The sequence below is a fragment of the Simochromis diagramma genome, unplaced genomic scaffold (assembly GCF_900408965.1).
Source record: "Simochromis diagramma unplaced genomic scaffold, fSimDia1.1 OVJJ01000105.1, whole genome shotgun sequence".
NCBI classification, from domain to species: domain Eukaryota; kingdom Metazoa; phylum Chordata; class Actinopteri; order Cichliformes; family Cichlidae; genus Simochromis; species Simochromis diagramma.
The window spans coordinates 68,986-92,843 of NW_024386771.1; the positions used below are offsets into that span (position 1 = coordinate 68,986).

A 23,858-nucleotide genomic window follows, 5' to 3' on the forward strand; every position below is an offset into this window, starting at 1 on the left:
GATTTTAGTGTTCCTACAAGTAGCAACTACACAATGATCGCTTAAATCATTACAGAACACGCCTAGAGACAGGAACTTATGAGGGACATTTGTTAGAATTAGGTCAATCAAAGTAGATTTGTCAGGACTCTTTATATTTGGCCTTGTAGGTAGGTTGACCAACTGGCTAAGATTTACAGAGTCACAGAAGGATTTAAATTCATCAGAAGCTATATTCAGCCAGTCCCAGTTCAAGTCTCCAGCCAATAGAAGTTCATTATAATTTAATTTGTACAGAAGATGCTTTAAAGATAATAAAGTTTCCCTTACAGCAGACGGAGGCCTATAGCATCCAACAACTGTTATAGAGAGAGACTTTACTATTTTAATATTCAAAGCCAAGAATTCCATTTGTTTAGGAATAGATTCAGATAAAACAATAGATACTTCATATCTTGATTTAACATAATTTGCTACGCCTCCACCTTTCCTAGGCCTATCTGTACGATAAAGATTGTATCCCGTTATGTTGATGTCGTCATCTGTAATAGATTTGGACAACCAAGTTTCGGAGATAATCACAATATCCGCGTTTGTCGATTTCGCCCAAATTCTGACCAAGTCCATCTTATGTAAATCATGAAGCCCAACGGAATGTGTCAGATGCAGTGGTGTAAAACACGCTGCCACTGGACTCCAGAGCAATGAAGACGTGTTCTCTGGAATGATAAATCACACTTCTACTTCTGACTATCCAATGGATAAGTGTTAAGTTTGGTGGTGGGTGGGGCGGGATTACAGTGCAAGGTAGTTTTTCAGGAGCTGGGCTCAGTCTCTTGGTTCCAGTGAAAGGAACTCTCAATGCTAGACATTTTGGACAATTTCATCCTCCCAAATTTGAAGAAACAGTTTAACCCTCTGGGATCGACGGACACGCCGGCGTGTCAAAATCAGATGACAATTTAAGACGACTCAGCAACAAGAGGACTCAGAGTCCATTTCAACTTGGGTCGAAAGTGTGGACTTCAAACTATATACCAGTTTTTAAATTGTGTCGATAGGCCACGTAAAACCAGAGTTATGATAAAAAATACATGCAATGTTTTTTTCTGAACAAAACAGTGGCGTTTACGGTAAAAGGTCTAAGGACAGGGGTAGCAAACACTCTCCGGTTGCGAGTGAAAAAAAAAAAACACCTCTTCCCTCTTGGTGTAAAAGTTTACCATGTCAGCCATTTACCATGTCTGTGAAGATTCTCAGTCATCCAGGTCATCGTAGTCTAAGGAGCTTGGAAAGAAAAGGGTCAAATGACCATTTGACCATTTTATCCAAGCATGAAATGGCAACATGTGGCATTTGGTTCTTTAGGAAGAGGGAGAAGTTTTAGGGGTGACACCGGTGAGAGAAAGCAGGCAAGCGAAAGAAATAGAGAGAATGAATTTTCATATGTGAGACATTAGTAACGTTTAGCGTCTTTGGAGGCTATAGTTTTGTGTTGTGTGTCAGTTATACTGCTGAATGTCACAGTTGCTCCAAAACAGCCACCAAAGTCAGATTCCAGTGTAAACGCTGTCTCCATCTGGAAAACTGGACATATACACCTCCTGTTGTCAGACCTGCAGGGTTTAGGCCTGTGGTGTTCTCCTCTGTTTTATAGTGAACAGAAACAATTTTTTGGACTGGCACATATAATTTGTGTGCCTTCTTATTTGATGCAGAACACCTGATTCATCTGTAAATAGTTTTAAATGGTTATATAAAAAATGCCTGAGGCCTTGGCTGTACTTTTAGGAAAATAGTACCATTAAACTTTGGTGTGCAAACCTTGTGCATAATTTTTAGAAATGTGTAATTTCTATTTGCATTTCAAGTTATGAAAATGATTTGTTAAACATGTTTGTGGTTTTTACAGTAAAAAATATAACTTTTTCTACTCAGATTTAATTTTTTTTCTCTGAATTTAGATCAGTTGTGCTAATATAGTAATTTCAATTTCAGATATTTGACGTTGTGCTGAAAGTAACGGGACTAAACAAGGCAAGATAAACATTTTTTAAAGGTGAAATATAGAGGTCAAATCAAAAGTAGTCAAAAAAGGCAAATTATACCCTGGACCCTAGAGAGTTAAAGATAGCGTCTTCCTTTTCCAACATAACTGCTCACCAGTGCACAAAGTAGGCTCATGTCTAACCTACCTTAGCACTAAGAAGAGGTATCAAGAAAATCAAGAAAAAATTAATTATTAGCAAGATTTGTTTATTTCTTTGTTACTTTATTTATAGCACTTTTAAAGCCAATACGTAGCACACATAGAACACAAAATGAACATTAAAATTGATGAGCACCATGAGAAAACAATTAAATGTGGAAACTATTTAAAAGTGATAAAGAATATCTAGGATCAAGATATACACATTGTTTAAACATGTTTACCATCAGAATCTTAAAGAGGCAGCAGAACAATCAGGAAACACAAATTCCTATCCTATTTAAAACACAAGGCTTTTTGGAGAGCATCTGTCATATTGCCCCATGGTCAGTTTTGGGAGGGTTACTTGTAAAATGTATTCCACTAGAGATTACAGAATACTTCCACAGAATGTATTTTGTAATGTATTCCATTATATTACTCAATGAGAGTGACGTATTCTGAATACTACCATTACTCATTTTATATTAAGATTTTAAAAATCTAGTAGGTATTGGTATGGCGAATTATATTCAGTAATAGTAATAAGTCATATAGAAATAGTACATTCATGTACTTGTAAAAAGCATGATAATATATTAAGTAATCCACAGGGTGGACATTAGGTCAGGCTGCGCCTTTTGCAGTGATCTCGTATAGAAAACTATTCTGCGCGTATATAAAACAGGTGCGCTGTTCCGAACCAAAGTAAAGGGAGCTCTGGCTAATGCGTCGGGTTCTGTGTTGGGCTCGTAGCTGGTAACTAGCTTTATTGTCTGGGTCAATTTTGCTAGCAAGAGAGAGAGAGGCATTGAATAACAAGAACACAGTGTACAGTTGAGTCTTAACAACTTAGTGCAGTGGTTATTGTTATATTTACATGCTTCCATCTCCCGTTTCTGGTCGGTGACAACTTGTACTTTTCCACTCTCCTTTTTCTCCCTCCCTCGTGCTCACACACATATAACAGGAGGGGCAGTCCCACACATTCTCCCTGCAGCACAGACTAAACTGCCCATGAGGCTGCATTCTTAAAGGGGTATGCCTGTAACAGTCTGCTCACAGTTCCTTCATATTGAAACATTTTTTTAAGAAATATTTCTTCATGTCATTATGCAAGTAGCGGTGACATGGGCCGCGAGATTGTGACACAGGCATCAGAGCCTCTTAATGCGCGTTTTGTTTGGGTTTCATTAAATCCCAGTTCTTTTGTATTCTTTACGGCCAAGAAAGACACAGGGCTCAAAGTGGTCAAACTCAAAAAAATGATCTTTAATTTTACATACAAGCACAAACGGAAGCCTAGCTATTTATATACTCACTCTCTACGTCACATCACACTTTAAGTTTCGATCAAACAACCTAGTTGGTTTCACTTTCTGCAGCAGGTCCTATGCTTCTGCAAAAGCATGCAGTTTCCTGTCAGGACTTTTGGCACAGAGTGTACTCAGAGTTAGGCCTTTCTTATATAAAGCAATATAATCAGCATATAAACTTTCAAAATTATAAATTTAAACCTCAACAGTTTCCACTGGCGTGGGATTACCAAAAGTAGAGAGAGGACAGACCAACATATGAAGCAGGAAAACACCACCATGTAATCTATCTATTTCAGTGAAGTAACTGTATTCTGAATATCACATTTTTAAACGGTAACCGTAACGGAATAATGTTACTCATATTTTGTATTTTAAATACGTAACAGCAGCAGGCACGTGCAGAGGGGGGGGGGGGGGCTAGAGGGGCTTGAGCAACCGCCCCTTTCCTGATGAGTGCCCAAAGTGCCCTTTTGTTGAGGCAACTTTTAAATTTTTTTTATTTATTTATTTATTTTTTTATGTGTGTGTGCGTGCGGAGTCCTGTCTGTGCCCCTCAACAATAATATTTAACTATTAATCACAGTTTTGCTAAATAAAAGGATCTGGCTTGCATCAGTCACATGATCACATTTAACCAATGATCGCCCTTGACGGCAGAACGCGCTGGTTACGAGCCGGGAACGAGCTCACAAAGAGCACGCACATTTTTAGCGGTCCGGAGCTGCAGGAGAAACACAAGTTAACTCAGAGACACAGACTGATGCGACAAACCCAGTAAGTAGGTGTACAGCGCACACTGTAGTGTGTAGCACACAGGAGTATCAGCTTATTACGTACACGTTGGTAAGCTGTCTTGTTGCAACTGACGAACTGAAACAAACGAGCGTGCTGTGTGTGCAACAGCGCGACAAACATTACCTGTCCTTTTATTAACTGCACAAGTAGTGCTGGTCACAGCTGCTGGCTACCTGTGTAAGGCTGTCATGGGTCTGTAGCTCTGTCACCGTTTCAGGGAACATATTTAGTTTTAAAGTAAGTTACAGAGCTTTTCCTGCCTTTCTGGATATTTCACTAAAAAACGATCTAATATGCATGTCCACATAATTATGCATTATTATAATTATAATATATTAAAAACACAAGCTGTATTTTAAAGAACATACATTAAGAAGCAGATTATATTAGATTTATAATTTAAATAAGACAAAATTTGGATTTTACAGCAGTGAAATGATTGTATCTCTACAGTTTAAAAATGTAATAAGCTTTGCCCCTGCACAGAGTGGATAGTGAAACAAATGGAATCATCATAAATACATTATTTCATATTTATTACTTCCCCCTCCTCTTTGCTTTATTATTGTAGCTCTAGTAATAAATATGTAAGGATTCTGGATCAGCACAGTGATGCCCATAGTATATACAGTATTCTAAAGAAGGTCTAAAATGTCACTGTGTGTGCGTGCATGTGTGTGTTTTATTTAGATGGATTTTTAAAAAAAATATTACTCATGATATAACATTGTCCAGACATGGCTGGTAAGGACATGAGGAGGAAACAGTAGGAGCTGTGTGAGGCTACTAAAGGCAGGGCTATAACATTTTTCTGTCATCATTTTATTATAGATTAAGTGCAAGAGTTGTTAGGTGTGGATAATTAGATTATAGTTTATTGCAATAGCAAGTTGTGCCTTGTTCTCACATAGACAGCAAGTGGAGAGTGATATATGAAATGATGGGAAGGAAGGAAGAAGAGAAGCAAAGAGTGATTCACAGGCAGAGCCTAAATTATTTCTCACAGTTTTTTGTTGCCTTATGGTTCCAAGTGCTGTCACCAATCTTTGCATTTTGTTATTATCTCATGACACTTGTTTAATCAGCTACCATCTCTCCTGTGGACTTTTTAATGTCTACAGTCTCAGATCAACACAGCCCTGCCCATCCCATATTAGATTCTTGATGAATGTGTGTTGTTGTTATTCAGCCTGGTTCAATGTGCCCCTTTTTAACTTTGAGCACCCGCCCCTTTAAACCTCTCTGCACGGCCCTGAACAGCAGTACATGTATTCCGTTACTCCCCAACACTGCAAATGGTAGAAATTTAATTAAAAGTAGACCTATATGTTACAAAAGTAAGCTAGCTTTATTGTCATAAAATCCAGCTGTACTTGGCCTGTAACAAAACTATTCATGTCCCCGCTGTGTAATAAGCCCAATTACAGCTATTACAATGAACATTAATGTAACATTCATTTAAAATGAGGCTTTAAAGTGAGGACGTCTGATTTTGTTAGACACCTGTTTCCTCTCTCCTTGTGGAGAAAAACAGCTGGCAGCGATGGCAGGGAGGTGTCCTTTCCAGCTAAACAGAAGAGGAATATAACGATGATGAAGGTGACAGTTTGAATCAGTCATATTTCATTAAATACAGTGGTGTACTGACAGATCCAGGATCAGTCCAAATCATCAGCAGTTTGATCCATGTATGGATTGAAGTGTATTTGTGAAAATGTTGGACTGTTCCTTTATTAGTGTCTAACAGTATGTGTATGTGAGCCATGTAATGTCCATGTGTGCATGCTGACTGTGCTGCTCTGACCCCCCTCCTCCTTTCAGGGTGGAGCCTGCTGGAGTCCGATGGTTGAGACCAGGTCTGAGGAAGTGTAAGTGTGTTTTTAATGGGATTCATGAAAACAAAGCAGCACACATTCAACCATCTTCATCATGTCAGGAGTCATCATCAAAGTGTCAATCAATGAACAGATGATGGATCAATAACTGCAGCTGGATTGTGTTTGTTCTCTCCATCAGATTCCTGTCAACTCACAATCGACACAAACACAGTGCACACAAACCTCCAACTGTCTGACAACAACAGGAAGGTGACACGTGCGGAGGTTCAGTCATATCCTTATCATCCAGACAGATTTGATATTCTTCCTCAGCTGCTGTGCAGAGATGGTCTGACTGGTCGCTGTTACTGGGAGGTCAAGTGGACTGGAGAAGTTTATATATCAGTGAGTTACAGAAGAATCAGAAGGAAAGGAGAGGGTAATGACTGTTGGTTTGGACGGAATGATCATTCCTGGAGTCTGTACTGCACTAATGATGGTCCTGTTTATGTCTGTTACAACACAAAATTTGTATCCGTCACCTCCTCCTCCTCCTCCTCTGTCTCTAACAGAGTAGCAGTGTATGTGGACTGTCCTGCTGGCACTCTGTCCTTCTACAGAGTCTCACCTGACACTCTGATCCACCTCCACACCTTCAACACCACATTCACTGAACCTCTTTATCCTGGGTTTATGGCCTGGTCTTATCCTCCTGATTCCTCAGTGTCCCTGTGCTAAGTGAAGTGTAAAGAGTGTCCTCCTGTTAGAGAAACACTCTGAATGTTGAACAGATAGTTCAGTCTCTACATGTTTGTCTATTTCACTCAGAAACATGTTTTCAGATTCATGGATTCAATCAGTTGGTGTTTTAAACTGTTCTAAATTATTCCTTGTAAACTTCTTCCTCTTCAGTCCTTTAAAGATGGAAGCTCCCATTATTCCAGGAACTACACGTTGTTTTCTGTCTTTTTCTACTCAAAGTTTCACAGTGAATATCAGTATGTTGTGTTTCTCTTAAGCTCACTTCACAACCAGCTCCTCTGCATTTTCAACAAGTCATGGGGCTCATTAAAATGAATCCAAATTTTTGATTTATCTTTCTTTATGGGATGTTTCCATCATGGCTGAATAAGTAGACATCCAAAAGTACTCAGTGTATCAAATATTAAAGACATTCAGTTTCTCTCATGTTTCTGACAATCTATAAAAATAGCTGCTTTTAAAAACTGATCCAATCACTAGTGATGGGATTTCCGGCTCTTTTTAGAGAACCGGCTCTTTCAGCTCCCAACCGGCTCTTCAGGTTGTTTTGTTGCTTTAATTAATTTATTATTAACAATAATATAAAATTATGCACAAAAGGAATTACTAATGTAAAAAAAGTGGTTTTATTTATATATGTTTATTAGGGGTGCAACGATACACAAAATTCACGGTTCGGTTCGGTTCGATACTTTGGTGTCACGGTTCGATATTTTTTCGATACAAAAAAATGTTCATGCCTTTTTAATTTGTCATTTATGAAAATTATAAATATATATTTTAACTCAAAAGTACAGTTTTTAAATTTAACCCTAACCCTTGTGCATGTTTTTTATTTTGACAGCGAATGCGCACCTGCGGACCACTTATGTGCAGCCCTGGTTATTTAGCTCGTCATATTGCAGCCACAGAAATTCTTTTGTCCATGAAACCATAAAGCTGCACTTTCTTTTTGCCTTATAGTCTGATTTGTCATAACTTCTCCGTTTTGTGGTAAGCTTTTCTTTGGCTGTCACTTCTTCACCCTGACCTGTCTTATTTGGCTCAGCAGAACTAAAATATATATCCTGCTGCTTTTACACACACACACACACACACAAGCTCAGCGATTCTCTGCGCGATCAACCTCTCACATGTTTAAGCTTGCTGCGGGAGATTTCACTTGTCATGTTTGCATAGTAAGCTAACGATTAATAAGACGATGTCAGAGGAATTGGTGCACAAATTATCATCACTCACAGATCAGTGCTGTCGCTCTCTATACACAGTTCGCGCGATTGCAAAGTGAAAGCAAAAAAACAAGCGCAAATTCAAACGCGATTTCAATATGTCACATATTGACAGTGGCTCACCGATGCCAATGACATAATTACCCAGCTACATTTCTGAAAGAATGCAAAAGCATTGACATATATTTTTCCTTCCTACAATAGCCCGACGGGCATGGGCAGAGATAGATTTTGGTAGCCCGACTGAAAAAATCGCTAGGCCCGGGACGTCGGGCTAGCGATATTGCGAGCCCTGTATCTGATTGAGGAATCACTCATCTTTGGAAAAGAGAGTTTATTACAGAGAAATGGCTCTTTCCAAAATAAATCCGCTTCTTCTGGGCTATATTCTCAGCAGCATATTAAACATATAAGGAGAATCATGTGCTAACAGCTGTCTAAATGACTCGGCTAAAGTTAGTAGCATGCTTGCTCTTTTTTTTTCTGCTTCCACTTGTCTTTGCACTAGGATGATGTCGGCGTAAATGTGCAGTCATATTCGTTGTGTTCCCACTAGTGCTTTCAGGTTAATCTCGTTGAAATGACCTTAACGCCACAACACGGCAAATCTCCGTTAACGAGCTACCGCCGATCGCCCCGTGCATGGGGCTAGACGGCCAACACGTTAACGAGCTAACTGCGCTAACACACTAGTTCCCACCCATGTAATTGAGCATTGCATGGCACATCCAACATACTGTTTTACTTTAGTCCATGACTCGCTTACCTTCAGGGTCATACGTCACATGAAAACCAAAATAATTCCAAACGGCAGATCTGAATGAGGGTGGGGGAGGTCCATGTTGCAAGGAGAGCTTAACTTCTGTCTCGCTAGCTTGCCCTGCGCTCTTCCTTCTGACGATGCTGTCTGTGTTGAGCGCTCAGTGAATCTGCGTTCGACTACTCCGCCTAGGCTCGACAGTGCAGCCTAGGCGGAGTAGTCGAACGCAGATTCACTGAGCGCTCAACACAGACAGCATCGTCAGAAGGAAAGTTGATAAAATAAATTACAAATGTTGTATTGTTCGATACATATGCGTACCGAACCGAAAGCACTGTATCGAACGGTTCAATATCGATACGAATATCGTTGCACCCCTAATTTTTATATATAAATATATGCGGTGGCCCCTAGAGACAAAGCACGTACAAACTCCAAAACACATTTCTAGCGTTAACTGAACTTTCAAAACAGAGCTACCTAGATCACTTAAATTACACAATGTGTATTGTTTGTGTATTTACACACAAGCACTCATATATATTCAAATAATTTTAAAAAAATGTTCATTTACCTGTTACTACCACACACAGAATCAAGTTGTTGGTACTTCCTGGGTTGTGTAGCCACTAGGTAACAAAAGTTCAACACTGCGTCTAGCATCCTGGAGCACTTCTGTTTGGTTTTGTTAGTGCTTCGGAGTTTGTACGTGTTTTGGAGTTTTTACGTATTTTGGAGTTTTTACGTGCTTCGGGGTTTGTACGTGCCATAAATATACTTTAAATATACTTTTATTTATTCACTCCACATAAAATGTAATAAATAAATCAAATATGAAAACAAAAAGAAGATGCATGGGCCTGCAAGAATAAACTTTCTGAATCCTTTATCACCCGCAACTGAAAATAGTTGTGGATGATTACTATACCTTTCTAATGTGATGTTGTTGTACCTGAGTCTTTCTCTCTCTCCCTCCTGCTCTGTTCCTACTGTGAGTGTAACTACCGCCCCTCCCCTGTGTTTCCAGCGCAAAGCACAAGTCGCGTGCGGAGAGAAAGGGGAAAAAAAGTGCGAGAGAGAGGGTGAGAGAAAGAAAAAAAAACCCACGGATCCCAATAAGGAGCCGGCTTGCATCGTTCACTTCAAAGATCTGGCTCTAAGAGCCGTTTCGTTCGCGACTGACACATCACTACCAATCACAGAAACATGAACTTCAATATTGATCAGATCAATACGTACACCTCTGATGTCACCAACATCTTCTTGAACTCTTCGTTGTTGGTGATATGTGGCCCTCTGCTGGTTTGAAGATAAACGGCATGATGTCCGTTTAATGAGCACAGATGGCATTAAGTGTTTTAAAATCTGCTTTTTCTAATTGTTCAGGGTCCCCCTCCAGGAAACAGCTTCAACAAACTCTGGCTTTCAAAATAAGACCTCAGTCTGAGTTTTTAAAAAAGCTCTTATTTTGGAGGGAGCTGACATTAAATATACATGCTATCGGTCCATCAATTGGCTTTATTAGCAGTTATTAGCTCCATAATTGTGGCTCAGATTGGCCCTCCTGCACCTGCTAGCAGGCTCGGTAGGTCGTTTTCACCAATTGGTGAGCCGGATCACTATGTCGCTGTTGGAGGGACGATGATGAATCCAGATCCAGTACAGACAGACTCCAGTTCACTTCACACTGAGAAGGGCACTTGTTGGTCTATAATATGTGAAACATGAGTCAAATGTATCCATCATGAAAGATATGAGGTCATCTTGAGCCACAAAAACATTCCTATCATGAGGTAGAAGCTGGACTTGTTGCAGAGGGACGTTTATATATCTGATATTTATCCAGTTAAAAGTCACATCAAAAATCAAATATGTCTTTTCAACAGTCGTGTGTCCAAGAGGAACAGAAACTGCAACAAATATAACAACAGTTATTTTAGGCTATTTTAAATGGCCACAGAGGACAAGATTGGTTATAATGCAGCTGCTTCAGAGGAATAAAGATACTTGAAAAACTGTTTTTAATTTATGTATAACTGTCATATTTATATTGTTTGATTGTCAATTATACTTAGAAATATATAATCATATATGCTTAGAGGTATAGAATCAATTGTATAGTGATAAAGGTCTGATCCATAGTAGTCTGAAAAGACTGTGTGCCTTCCAGAGTGTTCTGGCATACACACACATCCTAAGGTCATGAGAAAGGTGGTATCTTCTCTTTCTGATTTATGGTATAGGTGGACACCTACTGTCTATCTGTTCAAGTATAGGAGCCCTTTCTTTAGGTGGACCGCTGGACTCCTGGCACCGCCTTTTTAAGGAGGCGTTCAGAGGGCCATATCTTGACACACACACATACCTACACTAACACAGACAAGGTACTCTTTGCTGGTGTAAGATGTCATATGTTAATGACCTAAGCATATTCACATAACCTCAATAAAGGGCAGTGCTACGAGGGAGCTGACAGAGAGTGACTGGGGTTCAAGTGGCAGGAACAGCGCTCGTCACAGGCATCTCCCTCGTGCACGAGATCACACAGAGTGTTCTGCCTGGTGTCCAGTGCTTTGCTAGAGGCAGTACAATTGTCTCTGATTGTTCCAGCAATAGGGTTGTGCTAGACAACCCTATCAATAACACCTTTCAATAATGTGTTCACTAAAGTCTATTGACCAGTATAAGTAAAGACATTACACATACACAAACACATGGTAACATTGGAAATCTGTTTTGGTAGCCCGACTGGAAAAATCGCTAACACCAGGACGTCGGGCTAGCGATATTGCGAGCCCTGTATCTGATTGAGGAATCACTCATCTTTGGAAAAGAGAGTTTATTACAGAGGAATGTCTCTGTTCCCACTAGTGCTGTCAGCGTTAATCTCGTTGAAATGATCTTAACGCCACAACACGGCAAATCTCCGTTAACGAGCTACCGCCGATCGCCCCGTGCGTGGGGCTAGACGGCCAACACGTTAACGAGCTAACTGCACTAACACACTAGTTCCCACCCATGTAATTAAGCATTGCGTGGCACATCCAACATACTGTTTTACTTCAGTCCATGACGCGCTTACCATCAGGGTCATACGTCACATGAAAACCAAAATAGTTCCAAACGCCAGATCTGAATGAGGGTGGGGGAGGTCCATGTTGCAAGGAGAGCTTAACTTCTGTCTCGCTAGCTTGCCCTGCGCTCTTCCTTCTGACGATGCTGTCTGTGTTGAGCGCTCAGTGAATCTGCGTTCGACTACTCCGCCTAGGCTCGACAGTGCAGCCTAGGCGGAGTAGTCGAACGCATGAATCTTCACATCTGTGGCGTGAATAAGGCACGGCGGGACCACGGAGCAACGTTCAGAGCCATCTTTATTTAATTCATGTCACACCACAACCACACCAACCCCTGAGTCCCCGTGTTTTAACACGGCGGGCGTGATTGCGGATGCCGTGCAGGTGCGTCCGCACGGCACCGCAGACCACGCCCCACCACAACATCTTACACCATGTAAAAGAATGTAACATGCAACTGAGGTAAGGAATGATCCGGTGTAGACAACAGCCATCGTCCACCCACCGTCTGCACGTTGCATTGCACCAGCATGTGCATGTGTGTTCGTGCGTGCATCCCTTTTCACTGAGTCAGTGTGTTGGTGTGTTTGTCATTTTATTCACTGAATCAACGTGTGTACATATGTTTGTGTATGTGTTTATCACTTCATGCTGAGTCAGTGTTTGTAGGTCACTTTATACTGTGTGAGTGGGTGTGTGTGCATCACTTTCCGTTTCTGGTGTCTTCGATAAACAACAGCCTGAAGGGTGCCCCGCGGCCCTGCCCTCTTCCTTTCAGTCTGTTTGTGACCACCGCTGCTCCATGTTCACAGTGCTGTCCACTTTGGTTCTGACACCGATAGGGGCAGTCCTTTCTCCAGTGTCCATGCTCTCCGCAGATAAAACCTGCATCAGCTTCTGTGTTCTGTCCGTTCTGAGATGACTTTTGACCTCACTGCATGTGTGTGCATTAGTAGGCGGGTTAAATACAGTATGTATTCAGTGGAGTCTCTCCCCTGGCTCCCATTTTGCCTTTTTCCTCTTTTTTTTCTAAAAAGGCATCTCCTTAAAAGGTGCCTTTCTTTTGCACCTCTCCGTTTACATTTGTGTATTTAATTTTACCTTTATTTCCTTGCTTCGGACACTTTCTCAATGCATATAATATAGTTCTCTTATACATCAGACACAGTTTTGATCAAAACAACTCAGTGCACTCTGCCTAGTTTCACTCCCTGTACTCTGCAGGCCTGCACAAAGCTTCTTCTGCAGTTTCCTGTCTTACACAGTACTCTGTGACCTTTAGCACACATTATAACTCAAAGTGGCGTTTTACTATACTGGCCTCTATAAAACAATATAAACAGAAAATAACCACTAAGAATATATATTTATTCCGTAACAGCTCCACCCTTTTCATCTTTCCTAAAGAGAGACGACATAATACCTAAGTTATCCCCTTAACTTTACTTGCATGTGAGAATAATAGCTAAGAATTTAACCAAAGGAGTCATACTAAACGAAATGAAACCTTTCACTTGCCCAAACACACATGTCATCCGTCCCCTCAACGGGTTGTGTATTTTCAATGTTCCCTTATTATTGTGGCATAATTACTTCTATCCAACAAATAAATCAAACAAATAAGTCAAGCTCTAAGACAGCACCTTGTGTCTACACCGGGCTGTGAGCTGTCCTACCTTTATTTCCTAACACCCCCTTTTCACCCAGCGTCACATTTAAACCCACTTCTGACTTCCCTCACTGCTCACGGTAAAATCCAAACAGATATAATTAGCTTTTCCTAGTAAAAGGTCCTAGATTACTTTTCTCAATCTGTGGAAACAGTCTCTATAGAGTTAAACCGTTTCCTCTTTAAAATTACTCCTGGTTTCTAAGCACACAACTTACAGTTCACTTAATTGTCCCTTTGCCCCCTTTAACAGGTAGACCATATCCAGCATGACCACCACCTCTGTCTAACGAGCTTTTTGACCTTCTTTACAATTCAAACAACTAATCTTCTGGGACGGGCAATTTTCTGAGATCTACGCTTCTTTTAGGTCACATCCGTGCCCCCCTTTATTGGCCAGATCTGTTTGGTCTGGTGCTTCCTGGATTCTGGCCAACCCCCTCGTGGTTTTGCTGTGTTCTGGAATCTGCTCCTTCTGTAAAGGACAGAAAAGGAAAACACCTCTGTGCGACGCCTCAATAATCTAATATGTTCATCCATTGTTCTTCTACTTACTCAAAGTTGGTTCAGATTTTTATATTCGGGACTCTCTGATCTAGACGATTAGTCAAAATATTATTTATGTGTGTAAGCGATTTTGCATTTACCCCTCCGCACTCTAAGCCATTTTCCTACATTTTCCTCCTATATATGAACGAAGCTTATGACCTTCACAAGACTGAGTGGCAATTCCTATGATCACAATTGCAATGTGTGTATGAAAAATTATTATAATCGCTTATTCTAGTAAAATAAATCAAAAAAGAAATCAAACATTTTCAATCTTAACATCTTCCCTTCTTTCACAAAAGCATACATTTCATTCAGCCTGCTGTCCCACAGTTCCCTTTAAGTGTAGTACTCAGCTTCTCATGAACACAGGCATTTTATCTTCTAAACAGGATTTCATTTATTCTAATCAGTTAAGCTTAAACATGAAAACTATTGTTTATACGTAAGTTTTACTGTACCTAAATTATCAAACACCCAAAAAGTCAACACTGATCATATAATCCATTGTTTCAAAATAAACCTAAAATTCCCCCTTTGACACATTTTATGTGTCACATAGAATGAAAATGCTTCACCACATCTACGAAATTAAAAGAAAAAGGTTAGTCATATTAGACCTCAACAATTCTCCTCTCGAGTATCTTTGCTCTGGGCCTGCAAACCTGTGTTAAGAAATGAAATCAGTTTAATTATCATGTCAAATCTGTTGAACTTCTGGCTCCGCCCAGAGCCTGCATCCCCAGAACTACCTAGAAACAAAACACGAGTGTTAGCATGAACTTGACATTTGAAAACCCCATTTTTCTTTTTTTTGCTCGTGTTTACCTGCAATACCGCGTCCTATCACAGGCCCCTACCGGTTGTGCTCTCTTTTTAATACGTTACTATTTTAAAGGGAAAAAACACCTGGACCAGTGTTTGTTATTCCATAACTGTATTTTAATGTCTTACTCTACCATTCCCCTATGTAATTCCTAAATATTGTTTTGGTTCTGACTATTTTCCTCTATAAGATTTAATTGACTTCTACAGTGGCCTGCTATGGTTAATGGTAACACGAACCAAGCAAACATCAGCAAAACCCAAAATTAGCAGCCAAAGGGTTAAGTCTGCCGCTCCACACGCTCAGGTGAACCTACAGTCTCCCCCTCCCGTCTCGCTCACCCTCCTGCTCCTGCCAAAAGCAAAACAAAGTAAAGCATCCACCCTTTTCTTACCGGCGTGGTGAATTGTTTGTCAACATTTACTAATCCTAACCTTGGTCCGGTCTTTGTCTGTGTCAAGTCAGTCGACACTTCAGTCCACATCGTCAGTCCAGTCACACATTCACTCACACGCATTCACACGAGATATTGCTGATAGTGGAGACGCACAACCTATTCCAGTCTCCATCACCAGCAAGATCACGTCATCATTTTTAAAAGAAAAAGCAATTGTTTATGATTTTGGACTGGATTGACTCGCTGCAATCCTTTTAGACAGGAACTCACACACTGATCGGGTTCCCACAGGCAGCCTTCCATTGTAATCTGGAAAAGCTCACCTTATATTTGCTGTCACGAAAATGTTTTAAAGCGCTCTTAATCCAATCTTGCAGGCCTGCTTAGAACAAAAATTAGAAAAAAGAGAGCTGATTATTAAATCATCAAAACACAAAACATCATCACCATAAGGGTGACACCTGACAGTTTTTCTCTAAGTGCACCGTTACAAATATAATGGGCCCAGTTCTGGACATGTCCATGTATAGAAAAACTCCCTCTGTTGAAAACAGGAAAGCGACCCAAACCTAACTGGCAGAATTAACCTATCACTAAAACAAAAAAAACCAAATCTGCCAGATTAATCACAGAAAGGTTTTTGCTTACTAGTCTAGCAATATGTTGTGGGAAATAGAACTTCGGGGCCATAAACGTTTTGCCCTACTCCTGGCTTAACTACTACTTACATGGTCTGAAATCAGACTTAAAAAAATCACTCCCTCTGTTCATTTTCCCCACATCAGATTTTAGTGGTTGCGTCCTGGACAAGTCTCACAGTGTTACTGGAGGCCAAGATAATGCCATCCAGAGTAAGAATCTGGTTAGATAAAGCTGAAAAAGGCTCCAAATCAAAGTACCATCATACTTTTCATTAGTCTCCAGGTTGATGATTATAAACAGAATTATTAAAGTTTTTATCATTTCAGGCTGAAAATCAACATGAATTTGGTTCTAATCAAAGAAGCTCCTTTAATGTGTGTCATTAAAATCCTCACACAGACTTAAAAAGGCAACATTAACATTAAAATAGATGAATGAAACTTCAGCTGAGAGCTTCATGCAGTCATCCTCAGCAGTTCATAGCAGCCACAGCTCTTTATTACGCAGCTTTGAATTAAAGTGACTGAAGTGTCAGAGTTTGTGTGAGAAGCTGCTTTATGGACAGCTGTGCACACGTCTTTATTATTTCTCCATAAATCAAACACACAGGTTTGTCTGTACATGATTTAAAGTGTGACGTTGTGCAGTTAAAGCTGTTTGTGCGACACTCTGACCTCCTGTGAATGAAATAATGAAATAATAAAATAAATAAATATTTTCTACATTTTTCAGACATGAAGCAAACCTTTGATTTCTTACATGTTCATGGATGGATGGAGGTGTATAAACTGCTTCAACATCCCACGTCTTCTGATTAAATATGAACTGTGAACAACACGTAATCATCTGTAAATGGTTTGAGGCACACTGAGGCCACCTACAGGGCAGATGGGGAACAGCAGGTACCTGAAATCATCTGAGATGTTAGAAGTTAAAACAAACAGACTTAAGATGGCTCTAAGTGATCAAAGTTGATCTAAAACAAGATAAATCCAAAGCAAAATCAGATTAATGTGTATCATTTCCAGTTACAGTATAAAATATAAATATAAAATGACTTTGTCCTGATATATAATAAAGATGTTGTTGTTTTTGAGCCCCTGTATTAAAAGTAGTTTAAAGTCAGCTTGAGTTTGATGTCTTTATGTCAAAGCTGCTCATGATGTTGAGCTGCTGATGGAATAAAAACAGTGAAAAATCTCCTCAATATAAAAGCATGTAGTCCAGACTTAAATGTAGCCTGTTGTTAGCTGAGGTCCACACACAGTGTTTGACAGTGTAAACTGTGTGAAAGGGCTGCTGGTGGATGAGCAGGTGACCATGTGCCACGAGGTGGAGAGCAGCTGCTTTGATTCTGACCCGGGCCACGTCCCCTTTCTCTCTCCCTCGCTCTCACACTGCAGGCCTACTTGTTGTTCCTAGAGTATTTAAAAGTAGAATGGGCGGGGCCTGGCGCCTGTGGCCCGGCTGGCCCCCTTCCAGGGTGTGGGATGCCCTCAGGCCTCTGGGCCTGAAGCTTGGTCCTCTCTGGCACAGCTGGCTGCCGGCAGAGCCCGCGGGCACGCCACTGCAACCCCCTCTGGCCTCTGCTCCATAGCTGCGGGGTGACCTCTCCTTTGGGGCTCTACTCAGCTCTTCCCAGGAGGGTGGCACGGTTCTCCCCCCTTTGGTGGTCCTCCTCGGGTCCTTGTACTCTGGGGCCTCTGGATGTCTGGAGTTTTGATCTCCTCCATACCTGCTTCATGCCCTGGAGGACGGGGCTGTGGCCCCCCCACACTCCCTAGCAGATCGTTACATGGAGAAACCTTTGGAATGCAAGCATGCTGATCCACACAGGTATGCACACAGGTGTACACACGGGTATTCACAGAGGCGGACTACAGCTTTCTTGGCTGCTGCCTCAAAGCACATTGTGTGCTGTCTATCTTGCGTGCTGCACAATATCGTTTATTATTTACTATCTAATGATATCTACGGCTAGCTAGTTTATTGTGATGGTGCCGTTTTTTTTATTATGTTGCTCTTTGTTGTTTGCTTTCTCTTCTGTTTTTTTTCTCCGTACAGGTGATCCAGGTGTTTTGTTTGTTTTCTTTCTTTCTTCCCCCCCTTCTCACCGTCTCTTCTCCCCTTTGGTTTTCTTTCTCTCCCTCTCTTTCTTTCATCCTTTCTCCCTGTCCTATCCCCCAGTCATGTCTGTCCCGTTTGTAGCAACTGAAAATAAAATAAATTCATAATTAGAATAAAGGTCAATCAAATGGACCAATATGGCAAGGCCATGATGATCCACTTGGTAAAATAAATCCGCTTGGCATCTTTCTTGGCCTTAAGACAACAATTCTGAAATAAAAAATAATAAAAAATAAAGGGGGTAGAAAACTGGGCGACACTTGATGGTTTAAACATGTGAGAAGCAGTAGGAGGACACAAGTAGTGATATTACAGGGAAGAGAAGTTTCAAACAATACAGACATATGATCAAGAAAGACGACATCCTAAATTTGAAGATTATAAACAGGTAAACCATGAGACAACACCAGAGTGTGTCCATGTTTATGAGTGGGACCAGTGACAGACTGCAACACATTAAAAGCATCAAGTAGGTTTAAAAAGTCCTTTGCCAGTGGTTTAGTAGGACAACACACATGAATATCACCCAGGATTAAACTTTGTCCTATTTTGTCATTATTCCAGCCAAGAACTCAGAGAAGTCATGAACAAAGTTGCTGTTATATTTAGGTGGACGGTAGATCAGCGCACAGAGAACAGGATGACCCAGCTCAAACATATTCAGGTCAAAACTGGAGACAGTGACAGGTGACAGGTGACAGCGAAAAGTATTTCTGTACACTGTGGCCACTCCTCCACCTCGGCCCGTCCTCGGTGAGTTAAAATACGAACAGTTTGGCGGTGACAGTTCTGAGAAAGCGCTTAACTCACCGTCACTTAGCCAGGTTTCTGTCACACAGAGGAAATCAACATGAACGTTTTATTTGCTAACGACCGAGCGTTAACAAGGGCGATCCTGGTAGGGTCCATCAGACCGGTGACAGCCATCCAGGGAACCGGTTTCAGTGGCCACAGATTCTGCGGATTCACTGCAGCGAAGACGAGGTGAGAGAAGGCGGGGACGCTGGATCTCCTCAGCCGAGCGATTCTTACTTAAATTAAATTTAAATTATATTAAATTGCTTAGTATGAAGCAATTGTGAGAGTTTTTACTGAGACCATAAAACTACATCTCCCTGATGATGGCGACCATGACGACGATGTTAAAGATAATGGCGAGCGCTTCACCAGATCTCAAACTGCGTGTGCTCCTTGAAGGCTGCTCTGATGATGATGATGATGACCAGGAGGATGATGATGACCAGGAGGATGATGATGACCAGGAGGATGATGATAATGACGATGGTGATGATGGCGATCATGACGACGATGTTAAAGATGATGGCGAGCGCTTCACCAGATCTCAAACTGCGTGTGCTCCTTGAAGGCTGCTCTGATGATGATGATGACGACCATGATGATGATGATGACCAGGAGGATGATGATAATGACGATGGTGATGATGGCGAGTGCTTCACCAGATCTCAAACTGTGTGTGCTCTTTGAAGGCTGCTCTGATGATGATGATGATGACGACCATGATGATAATGACAACCAGGAGGATGATGATAATGATGATGGTGATGATGGCGAGTGCTTCACCAGATCTCAAACTGCGTGTGCTCCTTGAAGGCTGCTCTGTGCACGATGTTGTTGCTGAAGAGTCTAGAAAGAGACCAAAGCAGAGAGAGCAGACGTCACTCACACAGAACAACATGAATCCACGTGAGCTCAGGCTGTGAATGATTCCTCTCAGAGTCTGAGAAGAAACTCCTTCATGTTGGCTCACCGCACACAGTGGATGGAGGGGTTGATGGAGAGCAGCTGCAGTAACACGTCGGTCGAAGCATCAGTGATCTGATTGTGACTCAGACTGTAACACAAACACAACATGTGGCTCTAACTGATCGCTGCACATTATATTACTGTAGTGTGTGTGAACAGGCTGATGGTTGTTGGTGCCTCCCACAGGAGGATCAGTGTGTGACACTCACTCTAGGACTTGGACTTTGTGCAGATGTGTGATGAGAGGGAGCAGCAGCTGGTCAGTGAGCTGACAGTGACTGAGGTCCAGCTCTGTCAGCCCTTCACACGAGTCCAGCATCTGGACCAAAGCCCCGCAGACCCTCTGATCCAGCGTGCTGTGACTGAGATCCAGCTCTCCACCCAGGGCTGTACACAGGGACACCGCCCGCCTCACTGCGTCCCTCTCACTGTTCACAGGAACCAGAGACAGCAGCTGGAGGAGGACAGTGTTACTGACTCTAAACAGGACAAACAGAGAAACTGTCAGGATGCATCAACACCAGCGTGAACAAGGTTCTCTCTGGTTCAGACTCTTCGGTGGTCTTTCCCACCTGAGGCGGACCCTGTGGAGGACAGGAAACAGCAGGTCCAGCACGCTGTCCTCCACCTCACAGTCTCGCAGGTCCAGCTGTGTGTCCCGGCTGCCCCGTGTCAGGATGGTGGAGACGGCCCTGCAGTCATCAGCAGTCAGACTCAGAGGCTCAGTCTGATCCTCCTCCGGTAGCTCCACACAGGAGGAGCAGGACAGATCCAAGCTGTGCTGCAGAGTCCTCAGCAGGCCTGATGCTGCCTCCTGCTGGACGTCACAGGCAGCACAGCAGTGGATGAACCTCAGCAGCTGGTTCCTGTCAACACTGGAAAGAAACGCATGGAGACAGAAAATCTAAAATTATAGATGCTGCAGACAAACTGCTGGCTCCAATAAAATGTGTTGATCTTTAAAACTAAAGGATTTTAAGAACAGCATCTATGAACTAGCAGCAGACACATTATTGTAATTAGATGTTGGATTTATGCACAGCACTCATGTTATTAAGACAAAGTCACACTGAGCCCAGTTTCCCTGCTTGGGCTGATTGTGCAGGTGGATGTTAACAGATAACAGCTTTAAATGAATAAGGACTCAGTTCATCTGGTAACTCGTTGTTCATAATTTACTGCATTTATCAGATTAAAAGCATCATTTGTCAGCAGTGATGAAGAGTAAATGTCTCCTTTGTGTCCAGGAAGCCACAGAAACACAGCATGTAGCAGATTATTTTAATGGGTCCAGTTCAAATGTGTCTGCAGACAAACTTGTGATTTCCAGCCTTCAGCTTGTTGTTCGAGCAGCTGATAAAAGTAGCCCAGGAGGTGTAATGACAACACTGGATAATAACTATAATTAATATAATCTAAATTGTTAATTTGACCAATTTTAATTCACTAAGATTAAAATGACAATAACGCTGATGATACCATTTGGTAAAACCACAAATGAGACACAAATCAGAAGCAACAAGTCAGAGGCTGCAGTTTGGGAAACACTGAAGATCACCAGAAATGTTTGGGCCTCATTTGTAAACTTCACCAAATGATTTCCAATAATATATTTTTAAACAATTATCTGCATAATTAATGAGAAATTGCAAAGCTGACATTTGTAAACTTTGTAAATAATTCATGAATATTGTGTGACATCTAAAAACAGGACGGCTAATGCTAAGCTGCAGTGTGTTCAGCGATAAGTCGGCCCTTAAAAAAAAAATGAAACTTTTGATTAGTCTGAATTTCTTTGTTGTTTAGTAAAGTTTGTGTTGGATTAAAATACAACAAACGGCTCTCACTGTTGCCATGACAGCGGGCTAATGCTAAAGAAAAGCGTGTGTGAAAGAGTCGGGGGCGGGGCATCTGTGATGAAACCCTCGATGATAAGCAGTGAAATAAACATCTGGTCATCATTAAAGAACACATACCATAGTGAGAACATGTTGTTTGTGTCATCAGAGTGTAATTATCGTCTCTTTCCAACTATGATATATAAGATAGGAAGCTTCACCACATTGTTGTTCGTACATGTCGCCACTATGAGCGCCACTATCAGCGGCTCTGAATTCTTTTCCAGGAAAACTGAACTCAAAGCCGTCTTCAAACCAGCTTACTGTCTGTAAACATCACCATGAACCAGTTACTGTTGGATCCTGTTTCCTGTTCCGTGTTTGCTACGGTGACCCTGGGTTGTTAGACAGGCGCCCACTAATAAAATGTGTTATTGTTGCTGTTGTTGTTATTATTACTGCTCTACCTTTAAATGATGTTCACTCTGCCTGCTGTTTGAAACTGTCCTTGTAGTTTCTTGTTCAACTGTTCATGTAATCTGTTCCACACTAACAGTAAAATGTTAGCTTGTTTTTGAAGCATTATGTTACAATAAAGTGTGTTGTTCAGCAATCACACAGTGCAGCACAGAGAAACGAGCTCTAATATCGGACCTGAGACGAGAAACGCTGTCCAGCATGAGGAGGATGGACTCTACTCCCCCTGCTGGTATGGAGGTCCACAGCAGGTTCAGTCTGACTCCGTCTCCGTGTCTGAGGATGAAGATCAGAGCAGCACAGTCCACTGAGTCCAGCTGTCTGCAGCTCAGGCTGATCACATGACCGAGTGACCTCAGCAAACTGGGAACAGCGTGACTGTCGTGGGCTCTGTAGAGCTCTCTGATGGAGCTCATCACAAAGCTGGGACTGGGCCTGAAAACAAAGAGTTTATTTCCAACTTTGTTTAAAGGATCCATGAAGTGCTGATTAAAGATGAGACAGCATTTCAAATCCTCCTGATTAATCAGCAGAAACTGTGTAAAAGATCAAACCACATTCAGCACCTTGTAAACACAATCCTGTCCAGAAAGGGAAGCAGACGTGTGGTCTCCTCCTGTAAGAACAGGTTCTTCCTCAGGTTCACAGTGATGGTCTGAGCCGACGGCTGCTGCAGCAGATAGTGAAGCAGCTCCCAGCTCAGGCAGCAGGAGGTCAGGTCTCCACCAACCTTACTCAAGAAGGACAACGTCAAGTCCTTGTCCTGGGTTTCATGGAGGAGAGACAGGAGCTGCTGGAAGCTCTCTTCACTCAGTCTGCAGAGATCATCAATATAAAATAAGCTTTGAAGTAAAAATCGACATTTTATTTGTCCTGTGATGTTCAGAAAGACATTTACTTGACTGTCAGAGGACCATGATGGAGCAGCAGTGCAATGAGACCCTGAGCAGGGATGCAGGTCTCAGTCAGGTCTAACCGTCCGACTGTCCAGTATCTCAGCAGGGAAGCCAAACTACTGACGGCCCTCAACAATACTCTGTGTGATGGTCGGGCTTTCTTAGGCACAAGAGAAAGCTCTTCAACAGCCAGCCGACGGGCCGCTCTGCCTCTTCTTACCCACTGAGACAGCAGCAAGGACATGTCGATGGAAAGCCTGAAGAACGAAGAGACGAAAGAGCAGAAATGATGAACACCAAGAACTAAAGATTCACATATAAATGATGTTAGAAGAGCAGGAGAGAGTCATGGTTTCACTTCCTGCCTCAGACTGTGTAGTCGTGTTGTGTGTCTGAAGAGCAGAGCGCCTCCTCTGGCAGACATCTTGCTGGGTGTGAGGATGAGATCCACTTTAGAGCCGCACAGTTTGAGAACTCTCCCCACAGACCAGCAGCTTTTCCTGTGTAACGCTCCTGTTAGCAGCAGCTGGAAGCCCAGCAGCTGCAGCAGAGACTCCAGCTGCTGGACCTCCTCTCTGGATCTTACAGACATGGATGTGCACACACTCTGGAAGAACTCTGGACCACAGCTGGAACACAGTGAAGATGGGATCAGACAACATGCTGGAAACGTTCTGCAAATGAAACCATCATCACTTATTTACCTGAGCTGTGAGATAAAAGGCAGACACTGCAGCAAACTCCTCACTT

General features: G+C 41.9%; 2 protein-coding genes across 2 annotated transcripts in view; one reads left to right on the top strand and one right to left on the bottom strand.

Moving 5' to 3' along the window:
* Positions 1 to 19,618, top strand: part of LOC120738349 (ribonuclease inhibitor-like) — a 31,334-nt gene extending 11,716 nt beyond the window's left edge. The window contains exons 5-6 of the mRNA XM_040039529.1: positions 6,103 to 6,143; positions 19,500 to 19,618. Of these exons, the coding sequence (XP_039895463.1) occupies positions 6,103 to 6,143; positions 19,500 to 19,618 (160 nt within the window). The remainder of the gene's footprint in view (positions 1 to 6,102; positions 6,144 to 19,499) is intronic.
* Positions 18,715 to 23,857, bottom strand: LOC120738163. The gene is made up of 9 exons (XM_040039282.1): positions 23,813 to 23,857; positions 23,474 to 23,737; positions 23,111 to 23,365; positions 22,779 to 23,027; positions 22,390 to 22,647; positions 20,470 to 20,772; positions 20,107 to 20,376; positions 19,902 to 19,985; positions 18,715 to 19,777 (listed from the first exon to the last, which is right to left on the bottom strand). Exons 2-9 carry the CDS (start codon positions 23,698 to 23,700, stop codon positions 19,711 to 19,713), a joined length of 1,713 nt encoding a protein of 570 aa, XP_039895216.1. The 5' UTR covers positions 23,701 to 23,737; positions 23,813 to 23,857; the 3' UTR covers positions 18,715 to 19,710.
* Position 23,858: the final 1 nt, after the last annotated feature.

What these genes read in the sequence shown, in the direction of transcription:
- LOC120738163 (XM_040039282.1), bottom strand. Translation starts at nt 23,700, where the DNA reads ATGTCTGTAAGATCCAGAGAGGAGGTCCAGCAGCTGGAGTCTCTGCTG. An exon ending in ACACGACTACACAGTCTGAG is followed by an intron (nt 23,366 to 23,473) that starts GCAGGAAGTGAA and finishes TTCGTTCTTCAG; the next exon opens with GCTTTCCATCGACATGTCCT. An exon ending in GACAGGATTGTGTTTACAAG is followed by an intron (nt 22,648 to 22,778) that starts GTGCTGAATGTG and finishes CTTTGTTTTCAG; the next exon opens with GCCCAGTCCCAGCTTTGTGA.